Source organism: Trachypithecus francoisi, unplaced genomic scaffold (genome assembly GCF_009764315.1).
Source record: "Trachypithecus francoisi isolate TF-2019V2 unplaced genomic scaffold, Tfra_2.0 Lachesis_group4, whole genome shotgun sequence".
Taxonomy (NCBI): domain Eukaryota; kingdom Metazoa; phylum Chordata; class Mammalia; order Primates; family Cercopithecidae; genus Trachypithecus; species Trachypithecus francoisi.
In genome coordinates, this window is record NW_022681469.1 from 21,287,810 (window position 1) to 21,303,215 (window position 15,406).

Consider the following 15,406-nt stretch of genomic DNA (forward strand, 5'->3'; position numbering starts at 1 on the left):
AGTGCATGACTTTTTATTTTGGGGCTAAGTGTTAGGATAAGAAGAGTGGTTCTTGTTTGCTTTTTTAGGTTTGGATGTTGTCTGTATGCTCACTGAAATGTAGCTCTTTCTTATATATTCATTAGGATCCGATGGTAACGTCCCTATTTACTTTTCTTCAATCTACCTTTTCCTCCACTTTACTTAGAGCCTAATTCCTCTGTCTGTACCAGATGCTACATTTTCTTGTTTGTTTGTATCCGTGTACCTGTGGACCTGTTCTTTCTTTTACCAGATAACATATAGTCTAACCCAGGTGTTGGCAGACTATAGCTCATAGGCCAAGTCTGGCTGCCATCTATTTTTGTAAATAAAATTTCATTGGGTTGCAGCCATGCCCAGTTATTTATATATTGTCTGTGGCTACTTTTTCATTTATGTATTGTCTATAGATACTTTTGTGCTACAATGGCAAAGCTGAGTAATTGCATCAGAGGTGGGTGGTCTCATAAGCCTAAAATATTTACTCCCTGTGCCTTTATAGAAAAAGTTTGCTGATGCCCGCTGTAATTTCTCAGTCTCCCTATTCTTTTGAATAAGTTGGAATATATAACCCCTTCATTGCACGGGGGACCTGCAAAGGAAAGGCTGTGGTATCTTGGTGAGGTTAAAGGTTTGCAGAAAACTCATGCCGCTACACACATCATGCTAAACACAGGCCATGGGGCTGGAACAGACGTATTTAGTTGAAACATATGAAATTGACATATTGTGAGTCAAAACCATTTAAATTTTGGCAGTTCCATATAGTTCAAACTAATAATATCTCTGGCCCCTACGTGTCAGAAGAACCTGCCATCACTAGATAGAGACTCAGTGGTCCGGAAAGCTCAGTGTCACTGCATCACAATCCTGCGACATTTTTTATTCCTGGCATTTTCTTTCACTTTCAGTTAGTTGTTGCATAAATAATCATTGCACATCTGTTCAAGAATGTGTGCACAAATATAAGGCCATCCTAGATCTTGAATGAAACTCTTTACCTGCAAGGCAATATCTCCATTTGCGGTGCAGGGGTTCCCAGTGCTGCTATCTTTGTTCCTGGTTCTTCTAATCTGGTGAGACCCCACTGGTGGGGCAGCCTTGTGGGCGGCAGTGTGCTCAGATCGGCTGCATCTGCTCCTGCCCTGTGCAGCTACCGGGCTGTGGTGAGATGGTCTATCTAGATTCAGTTAATTTGGAAACTCAATCTCACTTTACAATGAACATGTGTGCTCTCTTTCTATTAATCTGTAGTCCAACTGAATCGCTACAAAGGACAACTTTCACCTGACCATTGTGGTAGAGCTTTGGTCAGTTCCACATACCTTTGAATTTCCCAGTTTCCCACATTGTAGAGGGCGATTTTCGTAGGGACGATAGACACAAAAGATTTGAACACAAATTACAGTGGCGATATGTTTTCACAGTCCAGGTGAACCCCTTCTAGGATATTTGATGTCAGACAAGCAAATAAATATGTGACCCTTTATGGTACAGGAGAAAGAATATGGGATTTGGGACCTGGATTTCCAGGGATGCGGTTTTGATTCCATCATTTAAAAACTGTGCAATCTTGGATGTACCTCTGAGTCTCTAGAGTGGAGATTACTCAAGTATTCATTGAGAGACTTGACGTAGGCAGTCTCTGCGATCCCTAACATTTTAGAAATGCAGTGGTCATACATTTGAGGGTTTATTTGAATTGCCAAGAAGAAAAAGCAATTTTTAAAGAAGGTATTCAAATGTTAATAATATTTCTCTGGTATATTTGTTTGCAGATCATAAATAACTGGTGGCAGACAGAATTATTAATTATTTTATCAGTATTTTATACACAACTGCTTGATTAATAATTAGCCACAGGATCATAGCAGATCTTGAAGACATGAAGACATGAAAACAAAAACCTGTCTAATGTTATGTAATGTAATTAGAGTGACCATATTTGCCAGATTTTTTTGGAGACGGTCCTAATTTGTGTTTGTGTTTTCAGCATAATTATTATCAGTGATACTTTTTATTTTTAACATTGTTGCCGTTAAAATGCTAAATTATATAGTTAGGGGAAGTATAATCTAAGAAGAAACTGAGGTTAAATTTTTAAAATCACTATGATTAAAATTTAAGGCCTGTAATTATTGCATAATGTTGATTTTAGTTTTCTTTTTCAGAAAAATAAATGTTACTACACACCACTATCACGTTATAGTCACACAAAAGATGGCTGAAAACTTGACTGGCCCAAGGTCACCAGTCTGAGTGTCACGGTTGGGGAATAGAATTAAGGCCCTTATACTGTGGTATTGTTTCGATCATTAGCCTACATTCACTTCCTTTCAGAAGCAAAAATCACTTTAGACTTGCCAAGAGTAATAGGGTCATTGTATATTTTTTAGCAGTCCCAGACAAACCCAACAGAAATGATCTCTTTGTACTTTGTTACTTCTGAGATTTTCAGCTCTGTAGAACAGACATCATGCTTCTTTCCTGCCCTCTCTAAACTGGAAAGACAACTTGGGAGGATTTGTATCTATGATAGGGAAAGGAAAGGCAGGTGGTAGGCATTGCCTTTCTGTCTGTTCATTTCCTTCTCAACGTTATCTTAAATCAACCAAGTCCATGGCCAGTACAGGTCAAGGGGAAGTGTGTGTGAAAATTTGGTGCAAAATCAGGATTGATAGAACCCTCCAAGACTCTAAAACTTTTATGTAAATATTCCGTGCAACAATTAGAAAGTTTTAGCAGGCTTCATCCTGCTAGACTGATTTCTTGTTACCAATGTTATAAGTTTGTAAACCGGAATAAATTTGAAATCTGGTTTCTAAGCTCCTGGGGCTGGCTGGGTCGTGATGAGGAAAGCATGTCCTCAGTGTATGTCTGTGTGTGCATGTGTGCATGCATATGTATTTTTGTGCATGTAATGAGTGTGTGTGTGTGTGTACATATTTATCCCTTCTTGCTGCGGCATTATTCTTTGACCAGAATTGTTTACTGGCCTGTTTTTCTCTTTAGTTTCACAATAAGGTGACCTGCTTCATGCTGCATCACATTGAAGAACCCTGCTCCCTGGGGGCTCATGCTGCTGTTATTGTCCCACCCACTTGGATCATTAAGGTGAAGAAACCTCAGGTAACTGCCAGGACTCTGGTGCTGCTGGGCCAGTGCAGAGAAAAATGAACTGCTGCTTCGTGCTTTTCTCCCCAGACTAGTCTTTGGGTTTCTATGACCTTTGTTCACTCATCCCCAAGGCCCTGTGCTTAGCTTCCACAGTTCATCCCATTGGCCCATCTCTTTCCCCGTGTTGGGCTCTCTCATGGAATCAACCTCCACATCCTAATGAATTCAAAGTTCTAGAGCAGGAATGTTGCCTCCTCATTCATGTGCTAATGATGTTCTCTTTGATAGGTGCTCTTCCAAGTTTCACTGAGAACTAGTGGTGGGTACAGCTGATGCTTATACAACTCTGTTCTCTTCCAGCCTGGGCATCCCCAGAGGGTCAATGTGAGGGCAAACTGTGCAGGCTTCATGGTTTGGTTAAGATTCCTGCCACTTCCAACCTAGAAGGCAGACCATGAGTCATGACCTTCCTGAATACACAGGCCTGCTTAGAGCATGACATTTATTTTTTCTTAAGGCAAAGTAGAATTTATTCTCTTAATATCTAATCTCATTCTGTGTTCTCCCCAATGCACTTCCTGTCCTTATGAGTCTCCACCTCAGTATTCAGGGAAAACTTAGTGGTTTCTTGACAAGGTCATAGTCTTTGAAATAAAATGTTTCTGCCTTTGTACTATACATCCTTGACAGTTAGCTTCAAGTTATGGGATGGCAGATTTTTAATGCTATGGGAAGAAAAACTGTACCTCCCTTAGGGTGCAGGTACTTTAGGGAGTCTTATCAAATGCAATACCTTTAAATGATACGGTAGCCCTACTTCCTGTGGTCTCCAGACTCATCACGTAATTCATTCTTGTCGACTCAGGTTTATTTAAAAACTGGTGGATCTGGGATACTGTTTTGCTTTGTGTAGTTTATATAAAGTTTAGACTCTGTTGATGAGTAATGTTTAGGAATAAAATTATAGTCTATGGAAGCCCTTGGGATATTTATTTCCAGAGGCAAGTATAGTATCTACATATTAAAAAATGAGGAGCCTAGTGCTTCATTTTATATTTTAGAACCAAATGCCAAGATATGTTAAATGAGTTGCCCAAGGTGATAAAACAAATTAAATATAGTATTGCTATTTGAAATTCAAGTGTACTAAATTCCAGTTTTTATTTTTAGATCTCTTTAACATTTCTACATTTAAATTTTTTTCTAAAATTTGGTAATCTCTCCAAGTCTTTACATTAAACATTCATTCAGTGAAATCCACATCCTTCCATTGAAAACTTCGATTGTATCAGGAAGGCTAGTTTAGTAGGCATTGCGATAAAATACATGATCCTTACTCTTGAGAATCTTGTTTTGAAGGGGAAACTTCATGAAGAAGATGGGTTTTGTTCTGCTTTGTAAAAATGGGTGAGATTTAGGTCTGTGGAGTAGAGAGTGAGTAGCAGGCAGGAGAATGGCACACAGGCACAGGTACTGTGTCCAAAATTATATCCGTCGAACTGTGAGTCTAGTTTGACCAAAGTGCAGGATTTATGCAGAGGGTGTGTGGGAGATGAACACACAATTGCTCAGGCCTGACTGTGGAGGGATTTTTTTTTTTTTTTTTTTTTAATAACCGTGAACTTTATCCTGAAGTAGCAGAGTTCCTTTTAAGCGAGGAGTGATAGAGTAAAGTATATATATATATTATATATATAGTATTTTAGAAAGAAACAAGTAGCAAGAGTGTGTAGAATAGCCTAGTGGTGTGGGAATTTGGAAGTCTGCGGACACACCAGTTAGGAAAATCAGGAGATAATACCAGTTTGTAGGGAAATTGCAAAGTTTACTTTTCTAAACCTTAAGAAACCCTTTTTAATGGAAATTTTCAAGCAAATGAAGAAAGAGAAAGATTGTAATGAATCCTCTAGCCATCGACTTTTCTGCCATTCTTTTTCATCTGTCTTCTGCCACGTCATATTTTCATTTTATCAATTACCTTTTGCTTTTGGGATTCACATGCAGCTGTGAGAAGCAATACAGAGGAATCACTTGCACCCTTCCAAAATTTCCCTTCTTGGTAACATCTTGCAGCATTATAGTACAAAATCACAACCAGGATATTGACCTCGATTCAGTCAAGATACAGAACATTTTGTCCCCACAAAGATCCCTGGTGGTCCCTTGTCAAGAGCCACATCATCCATTTCCTTCTGGCCTCACCCCGTCTACTCCATCTTCCTGGAAGTGGAAGCCCCCTCCTTTTTCTTTAACTAGAGTATTTTAAAACAAATCTTATACAGCATACCACTTAGTCTGTGAACACTTCATTATGCTTCTGTAAAAGATAGCACTAAAAAAACCCCAAATGCCACTGTCTCAGTCATGTTAATAATCCCTTACAGATTTTTCCTATTGTCTAAAATATATCTTTTTTTTTACTGTTTTTCAAGTCAAGATCCAAAGTTCACAACTGCCTTTTGTTGACATAGTTCTTAAGTCTCCCTTAATTTAGAACAATACCCCTTCTTATTTCTCAGGCCACTTACTCGTTGATGAAATTGGGTTACTTTACCCATAGGATTTCCCATATTTTGATTTTGTCTGATTCTTACCATGTTTCCAAATTATTTCTCTTATTGCCCATATTTCTTGTAAACTAATATTTAGACACAAAGACTCAATTATATTTAGGTTTTTTTTTGGTAAAAGGGATACACTGGCAGTGCTGTGTATTTCTATCACATTGCCATCACAGGGAGAGGATATCAGCCATTTCACTCTCAGTGACGCTAAGATCAATCAGTGGGTTCAGGAACTGTCATCCTAATCCGTCTGTCATAAAGTTCACCATCAGCTTGCCATCCATTGTTATCTATCAAAGATTTTTGCCAAAGTCTATTATTGCATTAGGGGTTGCCAAGGAGTCGTTTTCCAATTTTCACTCTTTTTAGCTGTGATTTTTAGAAAAGAGACCTTTCCTTCATCCTAACAAATACATGACAAATGTTTGAGTATTTGCCTTTATTTGTAAGTTTTCAGAATAATAAGCTGATGCCTTAGCAACCCTTATAGGATGTAGTAGTAGTTGTTTTTTTTTTTTTGGAGAGTATCATTATGAAATTACTTAATGATGTTTTTATGTATTATGTGTTTTTCAATATGGTGTCATCATTCTTCTTCTTATGTTCATATTGTTTCACCTCCAACCAGTTGGAACCTCTTCCACATGGAGTCTGTCTCCATTTGTTATGAGCCGTGAGGTTTTGAGAGCTTCCTTGGTTTTAGGAACAATACCATGTCCCAGGATCATTTAATGCATTTCATGTCCATACCTGGAATCAGCCTTTCTCTAGAGTCTTGGTTACTTTTAATGGGATATGGGATTTACAGCTCACAGTCTGGATGCAAAGTCCAAATTCATTATTCAACATGTACCTTTTTCTTGCCATCTATGATTCAGGACAATGTAATAATAATCATAATAGTAAGAAGAGCTAAGATTTTTATGTGTTGGGAAAATTTTCAGTATTTTACATTCAGTATCTTATTTTATCATCATAGTACCCTATGGGAAGGTATCCTGTTATTCTCACTCTGTATCTGAGGATTGTGAGGCACAGAGAAGTCAAGTAAATTACCCAGGGTCATACAGTTATTAAATAGTTTGAGATGGGACTTGGACCCAGGAATTTTGATGCCGAAAACATGCTCTTATTGGTATGCCACAGTGCCTCACTGTCTTTCTGTAGCCAGCTTGCTGAATCAGATGTTTTACAATTTTAGTAGCCTTTCCATCAAGTAAGTTAACCAGTGAACCATAGTGTATTTAAAAGCTGGTGTATAGTGAGCTTGTGGGGACAATGCAGCAGTGGTTAAGAGCTTTCTGACTTTTGAGCCAATACTACCTGGGCCCATAATAACCTTGCTGTAGCCACTTAACTGATTTATGTAATACTGAACAATTAAACTCTTCTGTTGAAACTCTTCTGACACCGATGTTAAATTCTATAGACATAAAAAACAATGAGGAAGAAAACAAGGAGAAAAGTCATTGTGTCTGTGACCTGTTCATAGATGACAGTAAAAACTCTAGTTTATAGTGTGTAGATCATGGGTGGCAAGTTTTTTTTTTTTTGGAATGAAGTTTTGCTCTCGTAGCCAGGCTGGAGCGCAGTGGTGCGATCTCGCCTCACTGCAACCTCTGCCTCCCGGGTTCAAGCAATTCTCCTGCCTCAGCCTCCTGAGTAGCTGGTATTACAGGCACCTGCCACTACGCCTGGCTAATTTTTGTATATTTAGTAGAAACGGGGTTTCACCATGTTGACCAGGCTGGTCTTGAACTTCTGACCTCAGGTGATCCACCCGCCTCGGCCTCCCAAAGTGCTGGGATTACAGGCGTGAGCCACCATACCTGGCCAATGGGTGGCAAGCTTTTAGCCATGACTTGGAGGTAGATATATTAGAGAATTCATTTAAGACATTGGGAAGTGACTAACAAATGGAAAATTTGGAAGGTAGGTGGAGAACAGCAGAGTAAAATGTTTTTCCAAATTTGAGGATTTACATATATATATGTATATGTTTCTATATTCTATCATACTGCTTCAAAATAAATAATAGAGAAGATGTTCTTAATTGAATTCAGTTAATGTTTATTTAACTACATTCAGAGATGCTGTTGTATGCAGTAGAAGGTCCAAAGATGAATCAGATGTGATCCATCTCCACAAAGAGTATACTCAATAGTGGGGAACATAGCTAGAACTATCTAAGTCACTGGGCAGAGTGTTTGTGGATTTTGAAAGAGGAATTCAGCCATGTGTAAATCCTTAATAAAAGAGTGCCTCCTGCTGTCTCGGAAGATTTACTTTTTGGTCAGTACGCATCTTTGGGAGAAACACACATAGGATGGCGAGAGGAAGGGGCCAGACAGGTTGCTTGAATCAGCCATGGTCAGCATCCAAGGTGGTCTAGCTATCCAAGGTGGAGAGTGGTCAGTGCTACCTAAGATGTATAAACACAGTGTGAATATGAAGCAGTATGGAGCATTTTCGGTCATGGGGATCAGGGTAGGCTAAATGGAAAATATGCCATTTGTGGTTAGCCTTAAAGGATGTAGGCAGTGTCAGTGAAACAAGGGCTGAGAAGGACAGTAGGAGTTGATAGAACTTACTGAGAACAGTTAAGATGGATCTTTAAATAAAGTCAGCTTTATTTGGGATATTTGTGTCTAAACAAATGACTCCAGAGAGGAGGAGTAAAGGAAATCTATTTGAGTGTATTGTGGCCAGGAGACATGGTTTATAAAGAGTTGGAATTAAACTGCATATTTCATTTTTATTCCACGAGCAACTGTGGAATTGGCAGCTGTGTGAAACCTTGATGCTAAAGGGAGTGAGGGCTGCTTGGGTGATTTGCTGGGTTTCATCACCTCATTATTTAAAGAGATGAAGAAGTTATTTTGTAGAAATAAAAAGATAATGGAAGATAGATGATTTTAAATAATTCAAACGAAAAGCCGAAATTTAAGAATCAAGCCTGAATCTGTTGATATATCTGAAGGCCAAGTTATATTTAAAGTTACAAACGTCAATGTTTCTCTTTTGGACTGAAAATATCACTAGGCAATATTTTGATTGGATGGGCAGGTTAAAGATGTTCAAATACCTGTGCATATACTGGGAGCTGACGGATTGAGACTTATGTGAATTTTCTGTGGGGTCAAGTTGCAGAAGACCACAGTTGAGAAAGCGTTCACAGAACTTATGTGTCATGAGATGACACCATTGGAAAAAATATTGTGCACTCGATCCCCTAAATTTTCCAGACTGTCCCTTTCTTGTAACTTTCTCATGAATCTCACTGGACTTCTCCTATCTTCTAAAAAGAATATAAAATGGATCCTCCATGCTCTTTCCTTAATATAGCCTGTTGTGACTTCATAATACTGAGTGGGAACAAGCTGGTTTCTTTGAAAGAATGATAGGGTTCAATCTTTTATTGTTTAGTTTGTAGTAACGTGAGCAATACATAAATATGCTCCCTGTAAAAATTAAACATTTCAGATAAGAGAGTCTCCTTTCACCAGCATTTAAAATGATAAGCATCTCCCCTGTCTCTTCCTATGATATATGCAGAGTTTTTACTGTGCATTTGCGTGCACGGAAATGCACCCACAGAAAAAACACAGAACCACTTTGAGTGTAAGGGTGTGTGTTTTTAATAAATCGTTCTTCACACAATGCTTTCAAACTTGCCTTTCTTAGTAAAAAAAAGATTCTTGGGGAAGGTCCATATTACTATATGTAGACTTAACTCATTTTTTAAATTGCTGTATATATCCCATGCTGTGGATATATCCCAGTTTATTGATCCATCTGCCTACTGGTGGATATTTATATTGTTTCTAATGTTCTACTTATCAACAATGTTGCAATCATTTCTTCCTAGGCCTGTATGAGCTTTCTTCATAATAGTCTCCGTTTTTTTGTTTATCTCTTCTGGTTAGATAATCTTCTTAAAATACTGGGAAACCATGAAATGTAATAGCTAATGTTGTGCAAGGACCAATAATATCCTGTAAATTAGCCTCAAAATTGCCCAAACCATTTCCTTTGGTGAATTCTAAAGCTTCATTAGTACTTGCGATTTAGTCAAATAGGCCTGACTGGAGCTGTTCCCACCCTGTCTGTAACTTTTGGAATAAGTTTTCTTTATCCTTCTGCCTGCCCATCCTCAGAGCAGCCTTTGTTCCCTGGCCCAGTGGGAGCACAGCAAAGTAAGAATGCGCTTTCATAGACTGAGTCCATTACTCTCTCTCCTACTGTCTACCAGAGTTTTGTCCAGCATGTGATGGGGGGAAGACTTTATTTGGGATGACACAGAAGAGAGAACAGATCTCTTCTCTTGAGATCTGTTATTATAACCAGTCATTTGTGATCTTATAACCTGGAAAAATCCTGGAAGACTAGTAAGAAGTGGTTAAGTTGCAGTCACAGTTGAGTGATTTACCCACAAGTATTTCTTAATAGCCCAGCAAGGAGTCATAAGTCAGATCAGGATTTTGTTGATAGGATTATTTCTGTGCAAGGTAAAATTATCCTGGTATGAAGTACAGGAAAACAAAAAGCCTTTAGGTCTTTAACAAAAGAGCAGGCACAGAATGTCTAGGGGGCGACTACTGTTGGAATCAGAAGAATGCAAAAATCCAAATGAGGGTACAGTGCTTCACTGTGTTTTTAGTGTTGATCTTTTAAAGCGCATGCTTTGTATCACCAAGTTAGCTACCCTTGATATAATAGAGATGCTTTGTTTTGGAACATAGGACAAGTGTTAAAGGTTTCTTGCATATATCACTAACAATTCTACACAGTAACTTATTGACGTAATTTTGCCATTCTCGAAAAGTGTGCTCTTTTGTTTAACTCAACAATACTGACCCAGGCAGGATAAGCAATCCTGTAGATTATCGAGAGTAGGTGATTTATTTCATCATGGTCAAAACATATACAAAATCTGCCTTCACACCCATCTGTTTCTAGAGATAGAGATAGATACATATTTATACAAAACAGAGATATGTATTTATACAAAAATAGAAGGGAACCATGGGATTTTGAGGTGTGCTGTGAAATTCCTACTATTTATCTTTTGTGTTTGACTACCCGTAGGGCTGTAAGCTTACTCAGAGCTCACATAGATGCACCCAGGTACTGTAAGTCAACCACTGTGCTTGGTCTCTGCCCTGTTCTTGTTCTGTGAAGTGAAGAAGGCCTCAGATGCATTTGGTTTGGTGAGGCTAGAAGCACTTGTATTTGCTACCTCTGTGTTAAAAAAAAAAAAAAAAAAAAAAAAGTCCATTTTGTGTGTCTGTTCCCTCTAAGAACTGAGTTCTTTGCCTGCTCTGTTTTCAGACATCAAGCCTTACTTTAATGTGTTTTTCTAACTCTGTGCTCCCCATACATGCTTGATCATCCAAATCACCTGAAATACTGTGAGTTCTATGGTCAGACAAGTTTAAGAAGCAATCTTAGCCTGATGTGTTAGATCTGTCTCTTGGAGTTTAATTGTGGAGTCCTGTCAAGGACCCAGGTCCATAGCATGTTCCTGCAAGCACTTGGTGTCTGGCATTGCTCTTGGCAGTAAATGAATTAAAACTACAAATAAGTTAGGAGGCAAGCATCACTTCCCAAGGATCCTTTCCCAAATCAGGAGAGGCTCAGTAAGTGCTGTGAATCATAGTAATATTTATTCATTATTTCAACAATGATTCCAGTGTATACTATGTGCCAGGAATTTGTGCTCAGTGCTGGGGACACACAGCTGAGAATGAGGCATTGTTTAGAATGAGCTAACATTTACTGAAGTGCTTATGGTGGGATGAATACCCAGCTAATTGCTTCACATGCCTTTGCTGGTTATAACTTCCTAATTGTCCCATGAGGTGGGTAGTGTCACCATCATTTTAAAATTAAGAAACTGTTATTTCAGAAGTTTGACTGACTCGGCCAAGGTCACTGATCTCATAACAGGGAGATTCAGAGTCCATACCGGACGTATATTCCTGTCTCTGTTCATCTTCTGCTTAACACAATCTATGTGTCTCCACACTTTCCTCTTTCTACTGCCATCACTCCGTGATAGAATTGCCTGGTGAACTTTTAAAAAATATCCTTGCCTGAGCTTTTCCCGAAACAGATGAAAGAATAGTTGATGGGGCCCAGGCATGAGCATTTTTCAAAGCTCTCTGGGTGATGCCAATGTGTAGAGATGGTTGAGAAGCATTTCGAGCATTGTTAATTGACATCGAATACATACTGCTCCTGCCAGATTCATGGTTTCTAGCATTCTTCTTAGATCATTTGGCTGATTAAATGATTAATGATTCCAAATCACCTTTCTTCCCTTTTAAACAAACAGAAATCTATCAAAATATAGCAAATACTTTCATAATGCAAAATGTTCCTCAGTGAGGGACATGATAAAAGACCCATTTAACTGGGAATTTAGAAACTTGAAGATCTATTTTCAGGGGGAAGTATAGTCAACAGTGAGTGATGAGGAATGACCTGGGGTCTAGAGCACCCATGAGCTCCTGGATCTCTCTTTTTCTCGTGTGATTCTGAGATCCTGAGATCTTTTAATCTGATGGGGAAAGAAAACCTTGGGACAGATGGTAGTTTTTGAAAATTTCCCTCAACCCTGGTGAACACAGGTCATACATCAACTTGTTTTTTTTTCCCCAAATCCAAGTCAAAGTAAAATAAAAGCTAAATAGGAGCTTACTAATTTGGATGCCTTAATATATGTACTTTATACTAAAGATTATTTTGAATGCTCAAAGAAAAAAGAATACATTAAAAAGTAGAAGAATAGACATTTGCATTTCTTGAGGCTGTTGGACAACTTAAACAATGCATGCATATATACTTATGTAAACTTTTGATTTAAGAATTCTGCGTTTCTTGCTGTCAACACTTTGTTAAACATCTATTATATGGTCAGTAATATCTTGCCTTTTAAAGATAGCAGTCTAATTGATCATTGACTCTCCACTAATTAAATCTGTTTTTATCTTGTCTTCAATCAGTGGGTTGTGACTGATCCCTATGACAGGTTCTACTCAAAGCATCTATATCAAATGTTAAGAGAAAATGGTTAGTTGAAGTAATCACAATATTGTGGTCTATAAAATTTCTAGAAAGAGAAAGACAAAGTAAATTTGGGGGTCACTGTATTTCAACAAGTTTGAGGCACTTTTATGAGAAGAAAAAAATCAAGGCTACCCGGGAGGGGGGAAACTTTTTAAACCATTAGGTCTTTAGACAGAGAAAGAAAGAACAATGACTTCCACCCCACTGTCATAGTGATTTAAGGTGAGTATTATCTTTGCATTTGGCAAGTCAGACAACTGATAGGACAGTTGGATCATAAATTTCTGGTAGGGTCAAGAGTCATTTTATGACTATTACTAGAAAAGATCATTACCAAAAGAGTAAACTGAGAAAAAAACCCCAAAAAAACAGAAAAACAAAAAAAAAAAAACAAAAAAAAAAAGAAAAAGAAAAACATGAAAAATGGCCTCTTTTTTACATTTCCACATAGGTGATCTCCATACCAGGAGATGAACTTGAACTTGGTTGGGCGGGAGACGAACCTGGTTGGGCGGGAGACTGGAGCCCCTCAGAGAATTTGGGATTCTTCCATTTTTACTGGGAGGGTTGGCAGGTATAACATGTGTTGTTATGTGAGTCCATGAGAGCCTCTGGGGTTCTTACTCCCTGCCTCTCCATGTGGTAGAGAGTCAGTCGCTTACTCTGAAGCACTCAACTGATTTCTGTCTGTGGCTTACCCATGAACAGTGGCTTGGAAGTGTGAAAGCATGAGAAGCATGCAGTGGACTAGCATGCGCTGCCGCCATTTTCTACTTGGTTCTGCATGGGAAAGCTCCTGGACTGGTTGCCTCTGGGCTCAGGCGTTTTTCTCTGTCTCCCTACAGAACTCACTGAAGGCTTCAAATCGGAAGAAGAAGAGAACAAGCTTTAAAAGAAAAGCCAGTAAAAGAGGGATGGAAGTAGGTGTTTCAGAGTTTTATTCTGAGGAATTTTCACTTTCTTTCCATAACCTACTCTGCCCTATGAGATCAGGTCTAAGTTGATTTTTCTGATCTATCTTCTACCACTGCTTTCTCCTCACTGCACTCTAACCACAAGAGAATTCTTTCTGTTCTTTTTAAAAAACAAACACTCAAAACTAACCTCTGTACTTGCCTGGAAATGGTATCCCCAGGATGATGATGATGAAGATCAAAACTAATATTTCTGGAATATTTGGAATTTACAGAGTAAAATAAAAAGCCTGGCTTAATTCTGCGGAGCAAATGATAACTTGAGATACTTTCTTCCAAGTCTTACATGGAAGTCATGTTAAGAGTCAGCCCTGGGAAACAAAATGTAGGGTTTTTCCACCTCCCTTGCCTTGAGGTTGCCTTTCAAGCCATGGATGTGTATCCTAACAGTGCTGATTGCTTCTTTCAGCAGGAAAACAAAGGTCGTCCTTTTGTGATAAAACCCATCTCTTCTCCTCTCATGAAACCCTTGCTTGTATTTGTGAATCCCAAGAGTGGAGGCAACCAGGTGAGTAATTTTTCATGATTTTTAACTGAGAAGTTTTGATAAGTTCTTGAAGACACAACTCTCACGGCCAATTAAAATAGTACCACTAGGATCCCAAGCTTTGGAAGACACCGGTTTCTTAGGAACAAGGTTATTGTTTCTCTGATAGCTTTACACATTACAGGGCTGGGTAAAACCTAGATGTTCTATAATTTGTCTGTCTGCTTCCATATAAGACTAACAGAGGCACTTAAGAAACCTAACTACTGACTTTTTCCTTACAGATTTTCAAGAAAGGATATTCCAGAATTTCTCTTAGTTCATATGTTTCAGGATTCCTCAATTCTTATAGTTAGGAGGTCCTTTATCAACTTCTTTTTATTTCTTTCTGTTGCAATTTAGATACAACTACTTTCGTCCCTATCCTCAGAGAAGAAAAAAGGATGATTTGTAAGTCATGATAATCACTACCAAATACCACCAATATTATAGAAAATATCAACTTCTTAAGGTTTCACTTGGCCCTAGTCCAAATCCGATAGTACAGATACTTATCTCCTTTGAGAATAAACAAATTGACTTAGAAAAGTTAAGTCTAAAGGCATGCCTAAAGTCACACTGCTCTTTAAAGACAGAATTTGTTCTTTTTTTTTTTTTTTTTTTTTTTTTGAGGCAGTGTCTCGCTCTGTCGCCCAGGCTGGAGTGCAGTGGCGCGATCTCGGCTCACTGCAAGCTCCGCCTCCCGGGTTCACGCCATTCTCCTGCCTCAGCCTCCTGAGTAGCTGGGACTACAGGCGCCCGCCACCGCGCCCGGCTAATTTTTTGTATTTTTGGTAGAGACGGGGTTTCACCATGGTCTCGATCTCCTGACCTTGTGATCCGCCCGCCTCGGCCTCCCAAAGTGCTGGGATTACAGGCTTGAGCCACCGCGCCCGGCCCCAGAATTTGTTCTTGAATCCTGGTCTTTGTCTCTTCATCCAATTCTCCTCCCACTCTCTGAGGCTTCTTATCAATACTCTTCTATGGGCTTTAATTTTCTGTTATTTTCATCTGAGTTTGGATGAGAAAATATTTTCTTTATCCCTGAAGTATATATTTTACATTTTGAGACAAGATTCCTTCAAGTTTTACAATAAACAACTGGAGATTTGAAACCCTTTAGTCATCCCATA

General features: G+C 38.7%; 1 protein-coding gene across 2 annotated transcripts in view; it reads left to right on the forward strand.

Annotated features, from left to right (window-relative positions):
- The window catches only part of DGKI (diacylglycerol kinase iota), a 312,556-nt gene that overhangs the window by 68,481 nt on the left and 228,669 nt on the right, over window positions 1-15,406 (forward strand). For both annotated transcript variants that reach the window (XM_033193175.1, XM_033193176.1), the window contains exons 7-9: window positions 3,034-3,150; window positions 13,619-13,693; window positions 14,157-14,255. In XM_033193175.1, coding sequence (XP_033049066.1) covers window positions 3,058-3,150; window positions 13,619-13,693; window positions 14,157-14,255 — 267 coding nt within the window. In that variant the 5' untranslated portion in view covers window positions 3,034-3,057. The remainder of the gene's footprint in view (window positions 1-3,033; window positions 3,151-13,618; window positions 13,694-14,156; window positions 14,256-15,406) is intronic.